The following is a 23,082-nucleotide window of genomic DNA, read 5'->3' as shown; positions in this document are numbered from 1 at the left end:
TGGAAGAGAGTGCAAATGAGCACGTGGCTTGAGCACTGATTTTCCAAAAATATTGGGAGACCTTACAGTACATAGTTGGAGTCCATAACTGAAAATTGTGAGAACCTTTCTGTGCAGCATCTTAATTCCATAGTTAATTTCAGTTCAAGAAACTTCAACTGTGGTCTGAACTCAAAGGCACTGTCTTGCATGTTGCAGTTGTTTTTCTTGTGCATCCAAATAATGAATCCACCTAGTAAATACTTAATTAGACTCATTAGACCAAAAATGGTGACTGATTTCTTAATGTATAGTACTAAAATGTTCAGAAATATTAGTAATAACTTTCTTATTTAACGCAATCTGAAACAGTATTTTTTCTGTATTTATAGAAATTAAAAATTTAAACCAGTTTAATTAAACTGGCTCACAGAGACCCACTTGGTTGACAAGAAAGACAAGCTTAAAATATGCATGATTAACACTAAGCTTTGTCATGTTAGCACTTCCAACATTTCAGAGCAAAAATAACTTGCAGTAATTACTAAAAGGAGCTGATGCTTGTTTAGCTACAAGCTTGAGTGATAATTAATTTTTCCTTCTTTAAAGGTGAAAAAATATTATCAAAATAAGGATTTCACTGCAGTTGGTAGTGAATTATTCTCTCAAAATGTTGGTGAACGTCAGAATAGCTTATTATAGAAGCAGAAGCGAATAAAGAGAGTTTTGATAAGTAAAATACACAAGAGTAAATAGTGATGATCACAAAAGGTGCTTTTTCACAAGGCAACTGGACTTCGTTTTTCCTTGAAGACATTTTGCTTCTTATCCAAAAAGCTTCTACAGTTCTGACTAAATGGTGGAAGGATTTATTTTCCTTGCAATCATCTGGTCTTTAGTGCTCTTTCTGAGAGCCGTTGAGGCTACTTGCATGTTCATTTGTGCCCTTAGAATCACCTGAACAGTGCAAATGGATGTAGAACCTTCTTGGAACTGCTGAAAGGACTGTGTTGTAAACAGGAGAAAGGTGGTGTCGTATCCTTACCCCTCTATTGAGAGAAGAGTGTTCAGTCTTAATGTAGATGGTCTCTTTGACTCCTCTTTCAAACCAGCGGTCTTCTCTGTCCAGAATGTGGACTTGACTGTCTTTTTCCCCCCTTTGCTTTTTGCTGTACAAATTCATATCCTTGCCATGGGTGGCGATGGAACCAGTGGTGGGTTGCTACCGGTTTGCCCCAGTTCGGGCGAACTAGTAGCAGCGGTGGGAGTCTGCCCACCCGCCCGGAGGTCATGCAGAAGCGCCACGCACTGCCAATAGCGAACTGGTAGCAAAGAAAATTGAAACCCACTACTGGATGGAACTAATTTCTAGGCAGTCTACTCCAACCTGTGACACTTTCAGAATTCCTCAATTCTAATGGCCAATTGCAGAGGAGAATATGGATAATTGGGAGTCTTGAAATCTGGAAGACGCATAGAGAGGAAGGCTAGCATAGGGTTTTGTGTGTATGTGTGGTGGTAGTATATTGAAATGCTAGTAAATGCCTGGATTTTCCTTTCTTTACTGTCAGACATTTTCTGGTCGTTTCAGCGATTAGCATCACTGCCAGCAACAAAATTAACTTTAATCTTCCATGATGAGAACAAAATTATCTCTAGACAGTTTGAATGGATTGCACGAAGACTCTGTGGCTTGGTAAACTCAGACCTTCACACGATGTTTATAAACATTTCTTTAATACCTGGAGAAATGCATTACTTCAGTACTTTAGCTGTCAGGTGCAAGAAACAGAAAGACACAGCAAACTGATCAGAGAAGCGTATTTATTGCTACTTGCCCGTTTACAAGAATCTAACTGGACTAAATGCAGTCTCTGGAGAACAACCAGATAAGGATCCAAGGGATTTGAGGGAGAAGGAGTCATGTCTTCTTTACTGACTCCCCCCTTCATTGAGACCAGACTACCAAGACTCTTAACTCCTTCTCCCATTTCATCAGCACAGATATGACTAAAAGAATAGTTATTTTATTTTTATTTGTTTGTTCTAGAGAAATAAACATTTCTCTAGAATGAGCTAAATTACGTATTATTTAGATGACCCACTATATTTACGAATTAAAATTAAGTGCTTCCTGGATATACATGGCCAGAATCCTTTCCAGAGAACCTATAGCAGAACATTTATGAAAAAATAATCAGCCCATATATGGTTATATAGAAAGAAGTGCTGTTAATCCTGAATAATTATTCTTTACAGTTCATTGATATGCTAGAGATTATTTTCATAATCTATAGAGATTGCTTTTTTAAAAAAAAGAAATAGGTAAGATTATGTGATAGTAAATAAAGTATTTGCAACGTGTCAGTGAATGGAATGAAGTCTTCAATAAATTTGAAAAAGCAAAATATTGTAACTGTAGACATTTCTTTTTCCTGTTGCTTGGTTTGCAGAAAAATGTTATTTAGGATCAGTTGTGTTATATAACTGAGTTCATCCATTTTGGGTTGTCCGCCTGAGGTCTTACTGTCCAAAACACCAAAGGAATATGGCAACTTTAAGCACGGTTGAACATTTTTGAATGTATAGGGTTGAAAATAAGATCCTTTTCACTGCACATAATTCACTTGTTTTACTTAAATTTTACAGAATATTGATCGAGTGGTGTTTGTAGGCAACTTCCTGAGAATCAACACGGTCGCCATGAAGGTGCTAGCCTATGCCATGGACTATTGGTCAAAGGGACAACTCAAAGCTCTCTTTTTGGAACATGAGGTAAAAACCATTAAAAAAAGAAAGCATTATATTTTGTTAATATGGTAATGAATTTATTTATTTATTTATGAAGGTTTTTTTTCCTCCCATCTCACTGCAAGGCAACTCTGGGCTGCTTACAGCATCAATGGATTCCTGTCATAGCTATCATTATTGGTCGTTTTCACTCTAAATCAGAGGTGGGGAACAATGGCCTCTTTATGACTTGTGGACTTCAATTCCCAGAATTCGAGCCAGCATAGCTGGCTTAGGAAATCTGGGAGTTGAAGTCCACAAGTCATAAAAGGGCCATCATTCCCCAGCCCTGCTCTAAATCATGAATGGGAAAACAAACCAATGTGTTCTATAATGCAATATCTGCATAAGACATATCTGCATATGTTTACTAAAACATAACTGCGTTAATAAAGTTGTGAGGGCATCTAGGAATATTAGACAAGAAAGAACACGAGACTTCATCTCATTGGATCCTACTGCTGATGAAAGAGGATTTGATCCAATAGAGACTATAGAAACAAATTCCTATCAGAAAGCAGTAAGGAGGCTGCAATTAATCTGCTTGTTTTAAATAACAAGCCCCTTTTCATTCTGTGGGACTTCTGAGTGGATGGGTAGGATTGCATTGCTAATTTTCTACCTTCCCTTTGTTTAAAATGGTAAGCCGCCCAGAGTTACATTGACATGAGATGGGTGGCCAACACATTTCAGAAATAAATCAGTAACTGAATTCTGTTAAAAGTCCTTATCAGAGTAATCCTTGATATATCCTGTACTATATAGATAGCAGCAGCTTGTTTGTACTAGATTCTATGCAGAATCATGCACAGATGACATTGTGTAGCCGTCTTGGCAGAAGTGTGTTTTGTGCAAGCTCAGTGTGGAACAGCCTTGCTAAGCCCTTGAGGGGATGCATTGCTTTGATAGTGATCTCCTCAGCAGACCCACAAAATGACCTTCTGAATGATTTTGCACAGCCCTAGGGTATATGGGGAATTTTAGCTTTACCACACACACTTTTTTTTCCTGCTTGAATTATTCTGGAGAAGATTATCTTTTGCTACATGTTAAACTTGGGAACAAGCTTGTGTTGCTGTTTTGGGTTGTAAAAGTCACCGGCAGCAAATTTGCTAAAAAATATGATTTCTGAAATCTTTTAATGACTCAACTAAGATTTCCGTTAAAAATAAGAGGGGATTTTTTTTTTAAGAATAGCCCCTTTGGGTTTTGTATAGCTATTTGTCACATCTAATATTTACTAAATAGCTGAATGTATACAAATTAGCCAATGCTAATACTTTTGTCTCTGATTTTCTGTATTTTCTTTTACAGCCTTAAAAAAATACTCCCAGTGTTAAATTTGTTAAATATTGCAATAATTTAGTTTGGATTTGTTTTTGCTAACTCCTCCTTTTCAATCATTTTGAAGGGTTATTTTGGTGCTGTGGGGGCTCTTCTAGAACTGCTCAAAATGACTGATGATAAATGAGGAAGCTTCTAGAAGCTGAGGGAGCCGTCAAAGCTGCTTGAAGGATGACAGCTGCTAGAAAGATGGGAAAAAAGTCATGATGGCTGTTCTACCTGCTGGATTTGTAAATACTGTAATAATTTAAACTTATTTTAGCTGATCTTTTAAATTTAGGGATGGACGTTAACTTCAGACTTTGTACCAGGCATTTTTATGGGGATACAACATTTTTAAGATAAATGTGCAGTGTGGCCAATTTTTATGGATTGTGTCTAAAAAGGCACCGAGTAGAAAAAGGACCTAAATTATAAGACACTGGTATTATTATTATTATTGTTATTTTCTTCTGGGGTTTACTGATCTAGTGTGATAATGATTCGTTTAGTAATCGCTCTAGGAGATTTTTTTTTAATCTTTCATGACGTTTCATGATCGCTGTTGGTTTCAAATGAAACTGCAAAGCTGGCATTTAGTGTGAACACTAAAATAATGAATCTTGCTGCCTTCATTCTATTAAACTATGTTCATCTCCTTCATAAAGTAACTACCTTTGTTTAGCTGTTCATGTCAGCAGTAGTAAATAGTACTTTTAGATGTGTCATCAAATCTACTGAAAAGAAAGAGAATACCTCAATTTTTCTTATATTTACATCTTGTGAAAATTCAGTACTTATTCACTGTAGTTTGAAAATCCTTATTTCTGGTTCTCTTAGCCAAATACATGTGATTATTGAATAAAAGAAACGTCAGAGTTGTCTGGAAGGGCAGTAAATGACACGTGTGTGATGATATCACACAAATTATGCAACTTGTGCAAATGCATCATGTCATTGCATAAGCCCTTCATTAGTACAGTGACTTCATGACCCATCTGTCTTCCTTTTAATGTCATTGCAACTTGTAATGGATGCTTCTGGATGAGGTATTTAAACATGTTGTGTCATTGAATGATCTTTCTCCAGTGGATATAATACCCCTGGATTGCATATTCTAACTGCTGTCTCTGTAAATCTTTTTTATTTCAAAAGAAAATTAAAAAAAAGTTACTATCATATACTGTAACAATCCAGAAAGAGGCTTACTTCATCTTCATTTGTGAGAAGTCAACTTTGAAGAACAGCAATTTTTATGGTAAATAAATACACACATTGGGGAGACTTGTTATGCTACATTTTAAATATATTTAAAATGTCAGACATGTCATTTTTTTGTTAAAAAGCCACACTGAAATTAGCCAATGATTGGTTGTATTAAAATTATAAACACGGTATTATTTACTGTATTAATCTCTATTTTTTGTTCTGCTATCACATTCTAAAAAGGCCATTAAGGGAGAATATAGTTTTACTGAGTAAATATCCTCTAGTAAATTGGATTGTTTGGAATAGATATTTGATTTCTTTACCTTTCAATACATTAAAATACATTCGCTTATCTGGCTGGAATAAAAGTACATTATTACTGTGATTTGTGGTGTATTTGTGGCCTTAAGTAGAAAGAGTAATTACGCTTTTAAATATTGGTGTTGGAGAAATTCCTGAGAATTCTAGTGATATAGACAAGAAAACAAACTAATCAAAGCAATACAGAGTTTTCACTCAAGGCACAAATAACCAAGCTTCAAATTAAGCAAAGTGCATAGACTTAATTATAGGTAGTCCTCAACTTAACGACTATTCATTTAGTGACTGAAGTTACAATGGGACTGAAAAAAGTGATTTATGATCATTTTTTACACTGCAATATCCCTGTGGTCAGGTGATCAAAATTCAGACACTTGGTAACTGGCATGTATTTTTGATGATTGCAGTGTCTGGGTGTGTGTGTCACATAATTACCTTTTGTGACTTGACAAGCAAAGTCAGTGGCAAAACTAAATTCACTTAACAGTCGTGGCTTAACTAATTTAACAACTGCAGTGATTCACTTAATTATGATAAGAATTTATGGTTGTAAAATTGGGCAAAACTCATTCAACAACTGTCTTAGCCACAAAATCTTTGGGCTCAGTTGTGGTTGTAAGTCGAGAACTACCTGTATAGTGATGAGGGATACACCTTTGGAAGACGTGAAGGGGAAGTTCGGAGACAGATCATCCTGGAGAAGATCTATCTATGTAGCCACTAAGAGTTAACATTGCTTTTTGTATAATTTTATGAAGGATTATATTAAACAGATAAGGCAAAAACCTACTACAAAAATATATTTAAAAAATGAAATATTTAGAAAGTGAAGAATCCCCTCCTTTTTTTTTTTATTGAAAGAGTTTTAAAAAAAACAAAGACATTTCCCCCCCTTTTTCCCCTCCTCCCAAAACCCCTTCCCCTCCTCCCCCGGCTTCCCGGTCAATCACAAGGTATTGTTATACATAAACCAAACATAGAATAAAATTTTCCTTCCAATCCAAATAACCACATCCAAAGCTTTTCATCTCCCAACCCTCCCATTACATAAAATAACTTTCTAATTATTCAAAGGCAATCTGATATTTCTTAATCTGATATCTGTTTTGTAGATAATCAATCCATTTTTCCATTCAATTAAATATCTTTCCTGCGTATTGTCTTTTAAAAGCTGAGATTTTAGCCATCTCAGCCAAATTAATAACTTTCAATATCCATTCTTCTATTGTAGGTATCTCTTCTTTCTTCCAGTATTGTCCAATCAACAGTCTTGCTGCTGTTATTAAATTCAGAATCAATTTAGTCTCAATCCCTGTACAATCCGTTATAATTCCCAAAAGGAAAAATTGTGGCAGGAACTTTATCTTCTTCTTCAGTACATTTTGAATAATCCACCAAATTCTTATCCAAAAGACCTTAATTTTCTTGCAAGTCCACCAAATATGAAAATATGTAGCATCATCACAATCACACCTCCAACATTTCGCTTGGATATTAGGATACATACATGATAATTTTTTGGGATCTAAATGCCATCTATAAAACATCTTATAAAAATTTTCCTTAAATTCTGTGCTTGTGTAAACTTAACATTTCTAACCCAAATTTTCTCCCATGTTTCCAACATTATTGGTTCCTGAATATTCTGTGCCCATTTTATCATACAATCCTTTACCAAATCCTTTTCCGAATCTATTTCAAGCAACACATTATACAATCTCTTTATATGCTCCTGGGTCTGATTTCTAATTTGCTTTATTAAATTTTCCTCCTTTGCATTATACCAATTTTTGATCTTCTTTCCATCTAGCACTTATTTGCCCATATTGAAACCAAGTATAATTCCTCCTTCTTCATTTTAATACCTGTAATGATTTTAATTGCAATCTACCTCCTTCAGCATACAAAAGTTCTTTATAAGTAATCATTTCGTGTTTTTGTTCTATATTTATATTCTCTATTGCATGTCTAGGGCTCGCCCATATAGGAATCTTGTAATCTAATTTATAGGAATATTTTTCCAGACCATAAAGAGCACTTCTCAACACATGATTCTTAAAAGCCCTATCCACTTTTTCCATAAAATAAATACGCATGCCATCCATATAACAAGTCATAACCTTCTATATTCAAAATTCTTTCCTCTGTTAAGTTAAACCAGTCACTTATTACTGAAAGGGTTACTGCTTCATAATATAGTTTAAAGTTAGGCATTCTTAAACCACCTCTTTCCCGTGAGTCCTGTATTATTTTCATTTTAACCTCGCCTTTTACCCTGCCATATAAATTTATTAATCCCAATCTGCCAATCTTCCAAATTTTTATCCTTTTAATTATTGGTATCATCTGGAACAGAAACAAAATCTAGGTAACACATTCATTTTAATAGCCGCAATCCTTCCCAATAGCGATAACTGCAATTTTTCCAGACACTCATATCATTCTGAACTTTTGCCATAGCAAGTCATAATTATTCTTATAAAGTTTCTTGTTCGATGAGCTAATATAAACCCCTAAGTATTTAACCTTTTTTACTACCTCAAATCCTGTCATTTCCTCTAGTTTTTGTTTCTGTTGTATAGACATATTTTTAATTATCACTTTTGTTTTATTCTGATTTATTTTAAATCCTGATACCTTTCCATATTTATCAATTACTTCCAACAAAAATCTACTTGAATTTATAGGATTTGTTAAAGTAACCACTACATCATCTGCAAAAGCTCTAACTTTGTACTCATATTGTCTAATCTTAATTCCTCTATTTTCATTAATTCTCGATTTTATCTAATAATGGTTCCAGAGTCAAAACAAACAATAGTGGTGATAAGGGACATCCCTGTCTCGTTCCTTTCGCAATCTTAATAACTTCTGTCAAACTACCATTTATTATAATCTGAGCTGTTTGCTCTCCATAAATCGCTTTAATTATTCTAACAAAACAATCTCCAAATTGCATTTTCTCTATTAATTTAAATAAGAAATCCCAATGCAATCGATCAAAGGCTTTCTCTGCATCCAAAAAAATAAGTGCTGCTGAAGTAAGAATCCCCTCCTTAACAAAAAGCGGGGGGGAAAAGAAAATATAGGAAAGTTCTCCTTCACCCCTCAAAAGTATATTCAACATTAACAGCTTATTGCTGCCTTTTACAAGGCAACCAAATACTTCCATTCCATACCTCACCCCATTTTCTATAAACCCATCTCTAAGTCTTCAGCTTTTTTATTAATCACCAAAGATCCAGTAAAATTAAGAGTTAGCATTGCTCGATGGAAATTTATTAATTGATTGGCCCCTAGTGGCTAGGTTTATCCCTTTATCTCCAATAAAGTAATGACATCTGATGAACCTAGGAGGCATATCTTCTCTGTTGTGGCTCTTGCCCTCTGGATTTCCCCCAAGGTTCAGGCTGGCCTGATTTTGTAAGCCTTTAAATGATTTCTGAAAACGTGGTTTCCCCCCCAAGCTCTGAGATAACTTTTGGTGTGCACATCGGTATTGGGTGGGTTCTACTTACCTTTAGTACCGGTTCACAACGGGATCGCGCGCACATGCGCACTTCACTGGTGTGCATGTGCATACTTCTGCGCATGTGCAGATAGTCAATGATGACATCCGGGTGGGTGGGTGGACTCTCCCGCCGGTTTTACTACTGGTTGACAAAAACCGGACCAAACCGGGAGCAACCCACCACTGATCGGTATTTGTTCAGTTTGGGCATGTTTGTTTCCTCCTGGGATATATTGTGTTCGTTTCTGTTAAACATATTTAGGTATTGGAAATGTTTTTAATCTGCATGCTGCTCATGTAAATTTTGCATTGGAAAGCCTTACAAATGCAGTTTGTTTTATTTTTGCTTTAGCAATATCCTTTTCTCCAGAGAATATAAACACACACACATTTTTCCTATCATTGTTAATCGGGGCCATTTTGATCACAGACTTCACTTCATGATTTACTAGTTCTTAGTTTTTGCTGTCAGAGCTTCAGACAGATATACATACGTCTGTCTGAATCGGCTCAGGTTTTTTATAAAATATTACGAACACATCTATCTCTCCTAGGAAATGACCATCAGGTTGCTACATGGTTGTCCATTTCCTCCTTTACAAAAACACCTTATGATAATTTTTATGACTTGAGCCAAAACATTATTTGGCAGAAGAAAATAGTTCCCAACAAGGATTAGGCCTCCACCCTATCTCCAAATTGGGACAGTTGTGCAAGGTCTCAGACCAGAATCTCCTGGTAAGAAAGCTATGTATGTGTTTAATCAAGTCAACTTACATAGCCACCCTCCTCAGCACAAGACTCGGGACAACATATATCGTCCATAATGGAAAAACCAATAAAAGCTACATAATAAAATATAAACATTCAGAGAAACAACACAGAACTGAAAAAGCTTTTTTGGATGAGAAGCAAAATGTCTTCAAAGAAAAATAAAGTCCAGTTACCTTTTGAAAAAAGCACCTTTGGGACAACCATGATCTGGATGATTTGAGGAGCTCTATACAATAAGATCCAATTCTTGAGTGGGGGGGAGGAACTCGGTCTCTAAAGCTTTTTGAGAGGCAGGCAGGCTAGTTTAATGGGAATGTGGAGGTATACGGAATGATATTCTACAGCAGGGGTCTCCAACCTTAGCAACTTTAAGACTTGTGGACTCCAACTCCCAGAGTCCCTCAGCCAGCAAAGCTGGCTGAGGAATTCTGGGAGTTGGAGTCCACAAGTCTTAAAGTTGCTAAGGTTGGAGGCCCCTGTTCTACAAGGTAAAAGTAGCAAGAGAGACAGCAGAGAAAGTACACTCTGTTTGTTGTAAAGGGCCTTCTACAGCAGGAAGAAACATCAAGCTTATCAAGGCACTGGTGGTGGGAAAAGAGGCAGAGAGGTTTCTCAGGAAGCCCATTTATATGCCAACCAGGTATCCTGTATTCTTCCCCTCTCCTCCCATAGAAGCCAACATCAGAAGACCTTCTAGCTCTCCCTCCAGAATTAGTGGGAGAGGTACCCACTGTGCTATAGAAAAAAAAGGTCTTCCATATAACTCTAGGATCCTGCTCTGCTAATAGCTCATGGAATAATGAGACTTGAAATCAGACTTGAAATCCTAGGCTTAGATAACTTGGAACTCCGTCGCCTTCAACATGACCTAAGCTTAACTCACAGAATCATTTATTGTAATGTCCTTCCTGTTAAAGCAATAATACTAGAGCAACTAATAGATTTAAACTTAATGTCAACCGCTTTAATCTAGATTGCAGAAAATATGACTTCTGTAACAGAATCATCAACATAATCTTCGAATACGTTACCTGACTCTGTGGTCTCTTCCCATAATCCTAAAAGTTTTATCCAAAAACTTTCTACTGTTGACCTCACCCCATTCCTAAGACGACCATAAGGGGCATGCATAAGCGCACAAACGTGCCTACCGTTCCTGTCCTATTGTTTTTCTTTTCTTCTTCCTATATATATGCTTATACCTCCTTATATTTACTCATATATGTGTTTATATACTATATAATCTTTTGTATGATACCTACATATATTGTTGTGACTAAATAAATAAATAAATAAATAAATAAATAAATAAATAAATAATAACTCATGCAATATTACCCTCAAAAGATTTAAGAGCATTAATTAGCACAATCTGTTTAGTAAACTAATTGAAATAGTAAAATTCTCCCCAAGTCATAATCAGTTTTTCCCCCCAGATTAATTGGATAATTAGAAAACAATGAAGCTCATTTATAAAAGTCCATTTCGTGAATTGTTTTATACATTTAGATTTTGTTATTTTCCATGCTCACTTTTACTAATCTTGGTAACTGCATTTGCTGCCGTTATTTATTTCCAACTGCCAATTTTGCTGCTTTTGCTGAGTTAGCTGTGGGTGAACTTTCGATATTTGGTAGCAAAATGTTCTGCCAAGCTTGTTTTGAATTTTTGAATCAGTCTTTGAATGATATTTACTTCAGAGCAGAGGCCCAATTTCCAACACTGCTTCGATGATTACTAATACTGTTACTCTATATCAGGGGTGTCAAACTGGATTTTTTCGAGGGCCGGATCAGCATTGTAGTTGTCCTCTGCAGGTTGGCCGGCGAGGGTAGGGAGAGAGACAGGATGGATGGCAGATGGGACAGACGCCTCCTGCAGCACCCTGCCAGCCAAAATGGTGTGCGGGGGCAATGCATGTCCCCCCGTGCTCCATTTTGGCCGGCAGAGTGTTGCAGGAGGCCATCCAGGCGGAAAATGGGGGGGGGCGCTGTGCTCTCCCCCTTGTGCCATTTTTGCTACAAGCACCATGGGCCGGTCCTTTGCTATTTCCAGGCTGGCCCCATGGGCCAAATCTAAGCACTCCGCGGGCTAGATCCAGCCTGCAGGCCTGGAATTTGACACCCCTGCTTTATATGTTCTGCAATATGGTTAATAGCATGCGCTAAAGTGGATCATGGGTTGCTTTGGATGGGACGGCTCTGGAAAGCTCAGTGCAGGTCCAGGTCCACCTTACCTGAGCCTCCCAAGGCCTCCTCCACTCCTTGAGGCACCCTCTGCCCCACAGAGTACCAACCCCAATGACCTGCTTCCCACCCCAATGCATCCCATGCCTTCTTCCCTACCCTGTCATCCATCAACCACTTAACTTTTATGGTGGATCTTCTGGAAGCAGCCACTGTACTGCACTGCCTTCCTACATAGCGAAGGCTGCTTGGCTATGACCCAGAAGTGGGTGCCAATTTGGGAGAGAATAAATTGTGGCCACTTGGAAATGGTGCTCATTTCCAAGACAAGAGATACTTGGCCTTTTCAAGGTTCTGCTGTAACTTCAAACGGTTGCTTAGCAAACAGTCCCACTACTTGTATTATATTTTTATAAATAACTCAAGATGCTGAACATACATAATACTTCAAGATCCAATTTAGGACCAGAGGTTTAGTCGTGAGCTTAAAACATATTTATTCATTCAAGCAGGACTGGCATAAATAGTTGATTTTAAATTGGGGTTTTAATAATATTTTAAATTTTTAAATGTTTTAATTATCGGCCGTATAGTAATAGTTCATTTTAAATTCTTTTAATTGTATATATTCTGTGTTTTTATTTTGGCTGTACACCGCCCTGAGTCCTTCGGGAGAAGGGCGGTATAGAAATTTAATAAAATAAATAAATAAAAAATAAAATAGTCTTCTGAGCTTTCGGACTCGTGCTGGAGCCCATCTTCAGGGAAATTCTCTCTACCAGAGTGTGTGCTTTGGACTATTCTATGCACCATATTTATGTGGTGCCTTCCTATTGATTGATGGTGTATTGATGGGTGGCGATCGGCTGTTGTTTCCTTGTGCTGCCAAGTCCTCGGCTCTTAAATGGGCCTCTGTGGCTCAGACTGCTAATGCAGTCTGTTATTAACAGCAGCTGCTTGCAATTACTGCAAGTTCAAGTCCCACCAGGCCCAAGGTTGACTCAGCCTTCCATCCTTTATAAGGTAGGTAAAATGAGGACCCAGATTGTTGGGGGCAATAAGTTGACTTTGTATATAAATATACAAATAGAATGAAGACTATTGCTAACATAGTGTAAGCCGCCCTGAGTCTTCGGAGAAGGGCGGGATATAAATGCAAATAAAAAATAATAATACCCGATAAGCTGGAGGTAAATCAACACTCCTGTTGACTGACAAGGGGCCCCTTTCCCAGACTTCAGTCATTTCCCTGGCTATCTCTCTGCCTGCACAACCAACAATCTTCGTAGCTGCAAAATTGAATGTACATAATACTCCTCCTTCCTCTTACTTCCCCAATAACAGCCACCCTGTGAGGTGAGTTGGGTTGAGAGAGACTGACTGGCCCAAAGTCACCATCAGGCTTTCATGTCTAAGGTAGGACTAGAACTCTTGGTTTCTAGCCTGGTGCCTTAACCACTAGACCAAATCAGCTCTCTAATTATTAAGGCTATGCATGAAAGGGGTGTTTGGCTTTGCTGGAATTCTGCACAAAAACATCCCTTCAAGCCGTTTCTTCCATTGAGAAACAGTGGTTCTTGTGTATTATCATATACCGTGCATCTCATGATTGTCCTGCCATTGATTAATTAGCTTAATTTTTTTGTCACTACATATTCATTTGATTGATAAAATGTTCTAGAATGATTAAGAAGGCTTTCCATATTATACTTTTTATTACGGTATATCTATTACAAATATACTCAGTTTGATTACTGTAACTTGACTGGCTAAATCAGAACCAGGTAAATTTTATGTTGCACATTTAAAAGTGATTATATACCCACAAATATTCGGATTACTACAATACACACTACATGGGGCTTCCCTTGAAGACCAGCCAGAAGCAGCAACTACCATGTTTCCCCAAAAATAAGACCAGGCCTTATATTAATTTTTGTTCCAAAAGACACATTAGGGCTTATTTTCTGGTTAGGGCTTATTTTCTGGTTAGAGCTTATTTTCTGGTTAGGTCTTATTTTTGGGTAGTCAGAATGTAGCAGCATGAACAGGATTCACCCAAGCAACCCCACTGTTACAGCTACATTTGCTTCTAGCTACTTTCTAATGGCAGTTCAAGGTGCCTGGTTATCACCTTTGAAAGTCTTACCTGGCATAGGGCCAAGTTACTTGCAAGACTGCCTGTCTATCTTTACTACTTTATTACGTAGAGTAGGCATGTTTTATGTGCCCTTCCTTAAATGTTGCCACCTGATGGGACCTTGGACACCTGCCTTCTCTGTGGTCAACCCAGTAGTCCACTCTTTCAGCCTTCCAGAGGGCTGTGAATACTTGGCTCTTCCCCCAAACATGGGGCTAGTTTGGGGTTGAGTTGTGAGACTGTTCGGTCTGGTACCTGGGGGAAGGCTACCTTTTTTTAAAATTATGTTTTATGGATTGTTCTGAGCTGTCTAGAATCATTGTATGCGATAAAGAGCCATGTAATTCTTGTAAATAATTAAATAAATTTGATGAAATAAAAATCTTTTTCTGCTTTATGAATTAAAATTATTTTTGCTTCATGCTTTGTATTTAGTTTTGATATGTATTGTCACATTAATAAAGAACTGTGCATACTTTTACAGAATTTCACTGGGAAACATCATTTTGTTATATCTCCTCTTAAAATGGGTGCACCTAAAACTTCGCATACACTCTTTAAAATTTAGGATTTAAAGAGATTCATAATACCTTAAGAGATATTTGCTTTGCACAAGCTGCAGAGACTCTTTTGAGATATGAGAAAATATCCTAACAGCTTAGTTATTTCTTTGCAAAATAAAACATACCTAGAAAATTAAATAACATCATTATTTCACCTTTAAGATTTGTTAGAACGTTTTGGAGAAGGGAAGAAACTAAACAGAATTTTTAAGTATTTATGCAGGGAGGAAAATGTCAATATCTATTTTACAGGATGCTCAAATCTCTTACTAACATTCCTTAATTTCCCCACTAGATGGCAATGTTAAAATGGAGTTAAAGGTTCCCCAGCCAATAGTTTACAAAAGCTATCAAAATATTTTCAAATAATACTAAACATCTGGAGCACCCCTTGAACATCACCAAACAACAAAATCTATCTATTCCAGGTTCTTAGGAAAATCTCAATAACTGGATAAGGATGCCAAATCCAGTCTATAGTGTGGATGACTGTCCGACCAACCCTAATAATAAGTCACACTTGTTCTTTTCTAAAACACATATATTTTTTAAAAATTCAGAAAATGTATCCAAAACAGAGAAAAAATATATTTCTTCCTTCCTATGAAATGAAACCAAGTGGAAGAAAGACAATTCATTGTAAAATCTGCAGCCAGCACTAGCTGAAGCCTAGAAATCAGATTAGAAATATACCATTAGATAAGGAGTGTCAAACTTGATTTCACTGAGGACCGCATCAGGGTTGTATAACCTTGGGGGGCCGGGGTGGGTGTGGCCATCTTGACGTCACTCATGTTGGGGGCACCTGTGGTGACCCGAACACTCTGTCAATGAAAACTGAGCTTGGGGAGGGCCGCGTGTGGCCCTCCCAAGCTCCGTTTTTGCTGGCAGACGGTTGCAGGAGACCATCACAGCTGAAAATGGAGCTCAGGAGGGCTACGTGTGGCCCTCCCAAGCTCCATTTTTACTGGTAGAGGCACTGCGGGCTGGTCCTTCGCGGTTTCCAGGGCAGCCCCGCAGGTCAGATCTAAGCACCCTGCGAGCCGGATGTTTGACACCCCTGCATTAGATGGACAGTTGCTCAATTTATAAGCTGCCCCTAGAAAGCCCATTAATCAGTGAGTCAATAACTCACCGATCACTGAATTTAAAAACAAAATCAAATATTATAAAAGTGAATGTAATACAGTAACTGTGAAAGGAAGCTAGGGTACAAAGCTCTAAAGGTAAGCAGAGGGTTCAGGGACTAAGGAGATGTATTTTGGAAGATAATTATGGCCTCTGTGGTTGAGACCATATGAAGGGTGAAGTATTCTCCTGATCTGAATATATCCAAGATATCCATGAAAATATCTCCGTGTTCCACTTTTTCCCAGAAGGATGACAGGAGGCTTTTATTTTTAGGGTGGGGGGAGGATTGCAAGAGGACAGATAAAGCCGTATCTCTCTCCAACTCTTAGACCGATGGGCCTGAAGTCTTCCAGGACCACAGCAATTGTAAGGATCCAACCAGAGGTGGGTTTCAGCAGATTCTGACCAGTTCTGGAGAACTGGTAGCGGATATTTTGAGTAGTTCGGAGAACCGGTAGTAAAAATTCTGACTAGCCCCGCCCCCATCTATTCTCTGCCTCCTAAGTCCCAGCTGATCAGGAGGAATGGGGATTTTGCAGTAACCTTCCCCTGCCACACACACCAAGCCACACCCATAGAACCGGTAGTAAAAAAATTTGAAACCCACCACTGGATCCAATCTCAAGTTTTATTTAACAAATAACAACAGAGTTGGAAGGGACCTTGGAGGCCTTCTAGTCCAACCCCCTGCCCAGGCAGGAAACCCTACACCATCTCAGTCAGATGGTTATCCAACATTTTCTTAAAAATTTCCAGTGTTGGAGCATTCACAACTTCTGCAGGCAAGTCGTTCCACTTATTAATTGTTCTAACTGTCAGGAAATTTCTCCTTAGGTCTAAGTTGCTTCTTTCTTTGATCAGTTTCCACCCATTGCTTCTTGTTCTACCCTCAGGTGCTTTGGAGAACAGCCTGACTCCCACTTCTCTGTGGCAGCCCCTGAGATATTGGAACACAGCTATCATGTCTCCCCTAGTCCTTCTTTTTATTAAACTAGACATACCCAGTTCCTGCAACCGTTCTTCATATGTTTTAGCCTCCAGTCCCCTAATCATCTTTGTTGCTCTTCTCTGCACTCTTTCTAGAGTCTCAACATCTTTTTTACATCGTGGCGACCAAAACTGGATGCAATATTCCAAGTGTGGCCTTAGCAAGGCATTATAAAGTGGCACTAACACTTCACGTGATCTTGATTCTATCCCTCTGTTTATGCAGCCTAGAACTGTGTTGGCTTTTTCAGCAGCTGCTGCACACTGCTGGCTCATATCTAAATGGTTATCCACTAGGACTCCAATAATTTATTATTATTTAAAAATAATAATAAAGAGAAAAGAATCATGTTAGAGATGGCACTGATATACCTCTCTTGGTAGGACATTCTGTGCTTGAGGCCGTATTGTTAACAATTTAAGAAGATATTTAGTGCAGACGTTCTCAAGCAGAGGATACAAAAGAAAGAGAAGGGGGGTGGGATATTCTAGAATTAACAGCCAAAGAATGCCGGTTCATTTGGGGTTTCAGGTTTGTTTTGAACATTAACTTCATGATGTTGCAAGTTTAGTAATCTTGATTACCTTAAGGAAAAGTCAGGGAGGAAAAACACTTAAACTGCTGGGAGCTCTCATTCCTTTGCTTCAGGAATGTGATATTGAGGAGCAGAATAAAAGAGTCTGGCAAATCTATATTAATCAGGGAGAAGTTTCCTACATTGTCCCCTGACCCAAAGGCATACACCAGCTTGAACTCAGAATCAGCAGGCAGCTGGCAGGAACATCTGGTTAGCAATACAGATTTCCACTAAATGAATGCAGCGTTCTCTGCCAATCTAATTCAGAGGAACCTGGTGTTCAAAATAGGACAAACACTCCCATGCCAGGTTTCTGTAATATATGCCAAATAAGCATTTTCATTTAGAATGAAATCCAGCATAAGTAACGTTTTCCCAATATTGGGCTGGTATTAAAAAAATAAGATTTTTGAGCTGGAAAGCCTACCATCTCCAAAAGCATCATTTCCTTTCTCGAAATAGAATTGGAAAGAAAACACAATCACACACATTAAGCTTGTTTTTGTTGCTCTGTCCTGCATTGTTCACCGTTATTTCTGCTCACCAACATTAATCTTGAGTATTTGAAGCTTTTTATCCCTATTTAGTGTTTCCAGACTTCTTTTATTAATAGCTTTTATTAAAAGATTTGTTGTGACCCGGGCCCAAGTAAGCAATAATGAACTCAGTCCATGAAAAAACAAACAAACTTTATTCGAACAGGAATTACTTCATTCCCAGCATCGTTCAACTCAAAATAAAACAAATGCCTCCCAAAACAAATTCCTCAGTTATCTCGCAAACCTTGGTCCAATTAGGCAAACTGCCAAAGGCCCTTCCTGGCAAATGTCCAGAAGCCACAAAAACAAAGACGTAGTCGAAACAGAAGACGAAGCACAAGACGCAGCTACAACGTTGTTTTCCGGCAAAGCTGAAATGCCGGTGCTAGTCTGTTTTAAGCCTTATGGGAGGGGCCAATCATCTCTTGGCCCTACTCCCGAGTTGTCCTCTCTGCTTGAGCTGCTCTTGCCTTATGGCAGTTCTTCTCATGCGTGGATTATGAACATGCTCCTCCTGTTCCTCTGCCTCACTACTATCAGTCTTTGAAGGCTCTGGAGTCTGCACCTCACTTCCCAATGGCCCTGGCCTCACCTCAGCCTCATTGCTGTCCGACTCTGTTGCCAGCTCTTTAGGCTGCTGACGGACCACAAGATTTTACAATTATTTTTTTTAAAAAAATGGTATTGAAAAAGAAAGATAGAGGGAAAACATTATAAAAAGGATAAAATAAAAAGTGGCAACAAAAAAGCAAGAAAAATACATCTAAAGAAGCAATGTCCACTCTTTTCTGTCGCAATCCCAAACATTACATACCGTTGCCATATTTCCCTAATCCATATCATAGTTGCTCTTCTTCCTATAAACAAATCTTTTTAATCAATAAATTCCAAAATCAGTAATTCATTTTTATCCATTTTCAGCAAAGAGTCCATACACGTAGTCCTTGACATACCATAATTGAGCCTGCTCATTATGGTCATATGTCATAATATTTGTACAATGGACTGGTCACATGACTGATCCAGTTTTAGAATGTTTCCTGCAGCAGTCCTTAAGAAAGCATGGTGGTCATTAAGCAAATATCAGGGTCATTAAGTAAACCAGTGCTGCACTATGGGTGTGCTTTGGCTGAAAACTGACTTGGATAAGCAAAGTAAATGGGGGAAACTAGATTCACTTAACAGCCGTGTGATTCACTTAACAACTGCAGTGATTGCTTAAAACTGTCAAAAAGGGCATTAAAAAAGGTGTGATGTAAGGGATATTAAAAAGGGTGTCAGGCCTTACTTAGAATAGAAATTCTGATCTCTGTTGTGGTTGTAAGTGGAGGACTACTTATACTAAAAATTCCCCAAAATTCTGGAAGCTACACTCTTTGACTTGGTTGCAATTTTAAATTGTGTGAGTCAAGAACGTTAGTACAATTGCAGTAAGACCAGAAAGCCCTCATCAGAGTCAAGACATGAGTAAGTTACAAAGGTCAAGTGGTATGCTGACATTCAGATGAAGTTTGGATTATACAATTCCCAAGACGCTTTGTGAGGGTGGCAGGCCACAATGAAAGAAGGAAGGAAGGAAGGAAGGAAGGAAGGAAGGAAGGAAGGAAGAAGGGAGGGAGGGAGGGAGGGAGGGAGGAAAGGAAGGAAGGACAATATAATGAGAGTGAGGGAGAGTCTGAGGGAAATCCTGTCTTAGCACTTGGCCACCACAGGTGTCTCTCTGACACAAGTCCCATGTCATGCCCACCCCTGGCCACGCCCACCAGAGCCCTCCAAGGTCATACACAACCCTGATGTGGCCCTCAATGAAATCGAGTTTGATACCCCTGGGCTAAACAGAGACAATCAACCACCCCAAAAGGGAACAAAAAGACCCAAGCATCTCTCTACCAGTAATCAGCAACTAGATCGGCATAGATTAATTTAGGACCAACAATCAAATAAACCAAAAAGCCATCAGTAAATGAATCTCTAAGACCGCCTCCACCCATCCATCCAGACAAGTTACCAGAATATAAACAGACAGCGAACAGCACTCCTTACTAGCAGGAGGTAACTCCTGTTACCTATTTAGGATAATGAAACATCTGCAAGAAAACAAGCAAGCTCAGATAGCACCAAGAACCTCTGATGGGGTATACTTGAGTGAGGGGAAAACAACAAAGGACAGACACAGATTTTGTCCCACTGGTTTTGAGTAACTTGTGCTACAGATATTTAAACACTAGAATTCAATTAAGCATAAATTTCAGTTCTTCAGGTGAGCCACCATTAAGCCCAATTGAGTTGAGAATAAAGTGGAAGAGACCACCATAAACACTGAATGCAGTGTTATTTGATTAGGACTGTCAAATATTCCAAGCAGGAGCAGTCTATCTGAGTACAGGTAGTCCTCAACTTATGACGACAATTGAGCCCAAAAGTTCGGTTCCTAAGCAAAACAATTAAGTGAATTTTGCCCCATGTTACGAACTCTTTTTCGCCATAGTCGTTAAGTGAATCACTGCAGTTTTAACTCATTTTTTTCAGTGCAGTTGTAACTTTGAACAGTCACTAAATGAACTATTGTAAATGGAGGGCTACCTCTACTAGTAGTACCTGTAGTACCTGTACTAGTAGTAAGTACTGATCTTTCAGCTGCTACTTTCACCCTCCTGCTTACCTTCATGAAAACAAAGCATCTACCTTGAGCAACTGAAATTATTTTATCTCCTGGGTCAACATACTGCATTTAAACAACACTGAAGCAAAAATAAATATGCTCAGAGACACTTTCTTCCTGGAAAAAGACGATCAAGCGAAGCGAGAACCTGAAGTGAATTAAAGGTCTGCTTTTTAGCCTGCACAGCTTTGTACAGGTGGTCCTCGACTTAAGACCACAATGGAGCCCAAAATTTAGGTTGCTAAGTGAGATGGTCGTTAAGTTAAGTTTGGCCCATTTTGCAACCTTTCTTGCCACACTGGTTGAGTAAATCACTGAGGTTGTCAAGTTAGTAACCTGGTTATTTCATTTTGATCACCCAACCATGGGGGATGCTGCAACGGTCGTAAGTGTGAAGAACGGTCATAAGTCACATTTTTCAGCGATGTTATAACTTTGAATAATCACTAAATGAACTGTTGTAAGTCGAGGACTACTTGTATTGTATTTTCACCATATTCCTGTAGGCGAAAAGAAAGGGAACCTAACTGCAGAAGAATATGCCCTTCAACCAGGGCTGAAATCCAGCAGGTTCTGACAGGTTCTGGAGAACCGGTAGCAAAAATTTTGAGTAGTTCGGAGAACCGGCAAATATCACCTCTGGCTGGCCCCAGAGTGGGGTGGGAATGGAGATTTTGCAGTATCCTTGCCCTGCCATGCCCACCAAGCCACATCCACCCAGCCACACCACACCCACCCAGCCACACCCACAGAACAGTAAAAAAAAATGGATTTCACCACTGCCTTTAACAGTGCCATGAACATGTCAGAGGGTTGCAAAAGGGGAGCACATGACCCCAAGACCCTGCAAATCATAAATATGAATTGGTTGCCAAGCCTTTGAATTTTGATCATGGGGACCATGGGGCTCGGTCGTTAAGTGTGAAAACCGGTCACAAGTCACTTTTCTCAGCGATGTTGTCACTTCCAACGGTCACTAAACGAACTGTTGTTAAGTCCAGGACGACCTGTGATCTTATAAATAGATAGTCGCTCTACTATCAGACTTCCTTCCCCGCACGCCCGCGCAACGATCAGCCCGAGCTCCCTGAACACAAACGCGCCAATGACTTTTTTGGGATCAGTTCGGGAGTTCAGGGCTGCAGTTTATGAACTCAGACGGAGCCTATCCAATGAGCTCCACCCGAGCCCTAAGGCGCCTTCCTCGGAGTTTCTCGCTCCCCAGACGCCCTTTTCGCAATTGGGTTCCCCCCACCCACCCACTCTTCCCCGTCCCCGATCCGGATCCACGCACGTGTCCCATCTCTGCTATTCTGGAAATCCCTGCCCCCGAATAAGCCTAGCTGGACAGAAGGAAGGAGGGAGGGAGGGAAGGAAGGAAGGAAGGGAAGGGCCAGCCCTTCGCACTGTTACTTTGATCCCGCGACCCCAGACAGTCGGCAGCTGCTTCGCAGGCGCCTCCAAGGTGGAGCCTCTTCCTGAGCCTGCCGGTCTCCCGCCTCCCTTCCCAGCGCAGAGACGGCTGCGCGGCGCTGCCGAAGGCTCGACGGAGCCGCTGCAGACGAGGCTCCTGGTGCGCCTCCCAGGTAGGGCGAAAGTAACGCTGGATGGGGCGCTTAAGGAATAGGCGGGGGAAGGGTCGCTTCTGCCGATAACAGCGGGTTTCTTCCCCCCCCCACCTTTAAGGATCAGGCAGAAACGCAACAGGTGCAGCATCTCTCAACAGGTGGTCGTGACCGTGAAGGAGACATGCCGTGGTGGGGGACGGGGGGTTGATGGCTCTAACAAGCTGAAGTTTTTGGTTGCCTTCCCCTGTTGAAGGAGCCAGGCAAAATGATTGATGGTGGTGGGAATATATATAACTGGGGTTTGCTTAAGTTGGGAGGGAACTAGAGGAATGCTAGTGGCCCGTTGCAGACGGAGAAGTGAAAACTTTTCCTCCAGCTTGCGTGCCACACAGTTTTTGTGGAAATGAGTGCAGGATTGTGGTAAGATAGCAGTAGCACTTAGACTTATATACCGCTTCACAGGGCTTTTTGCCCGCAACAAACTGGATCCACATTTTGCTTGGAGGGATGGAAGGCTGAGACGTTCAGGATTGAAGGAGATGAATGGTAGTCAGAGTAGCTTATGAAGAAGTTTGCTTATTGAGGAGTTGTCTGACATTCTTACTGGATGGACTGAGTTGCTGGTGCTACAAAGTTAAGATCTGCCTGTGCGAAACCTACAACCTAGGATCCTGGTTAAGGTTGCCAAATCTGAGATGCAGCAATCCAGACGAGTCCCAGAAACCATCCTGCTGTGGTAGCCGTCCTCTAAATGGAGCCAAAGAGGTCTCTCCCTCGTTTTCTGAGACAGTTGGCAAAGTGACTCCATCCAGTGTTGCCGA

General features: G+C 39.6%; 2 protein-coding genes across 7 annotated transcripts in view; both read left to right on the top strand.

Annotated features, from left to right (window-relative positions):
* Positions 1-6,466, top strand: part of PANK1 (pantothenate kinase 1) — a 44,413-nt gene extending 37,947 nt beyond the window's left edge. For all 3 annotated transcript variants that reach the window (XM_058188252.1, XM_058188253.1, XM_058188255.1), the window contains 2 exons: positions 2,629-2,754; positions 4,181-6,466. In XM_058188252.1, coding sequence (XP_058044235.1) covers positions 2,629-2,754; positions 4,181-4,240 — 186 coding nt within the window. In that variant the 3' untranslated portion in view covers positions 4,241-6,466. The remainder of the gene's footprint in view (positions 1-2,628; positions 2,755-4,180) is intronic.
* A 15,530-nt stretch (positions 6,467-21,996) lies between these two features.
* SLC16A12 (solute carrier family 16 member 12) overlaps positions 21,997-23,082 on the top strand; it is a 63,220-nt gene continuing 62,134 nt past the window's right edge. For all 4 annotated transcript variants that reach the window (XM_058187064.1, XM_058187067.1, XM_058187068.1 and 1 more), the window contains exon 1: positions 21,997-22,279. The gene's annotated coding sequence lies outside the window, so the exon portion shown is untranslated. The remainder of the gene's footprint in view (positions 22,280-23,082) is intronic.

Source organism: Ahaetulla prasina, chromosome 6 (assembly GCF_028640845.1).
Source record: "Ahaetulla prasina isolate Xishuangbanna chromosome 6, ASM2864084v1, whole genome shotgun sequence".
Taxonomy (NCBI): Eukaryota; Metazoa; Chordata; class Lepidosauria; order Squamata; family Colubridae; genus Ahaetulla; species Ahaetulla prasina.
The sequence above is the reverse complement of the archived record's forward strand: the minus strand, read 5'-3'. Positions and strand labels throughout refer to the sequence as shown.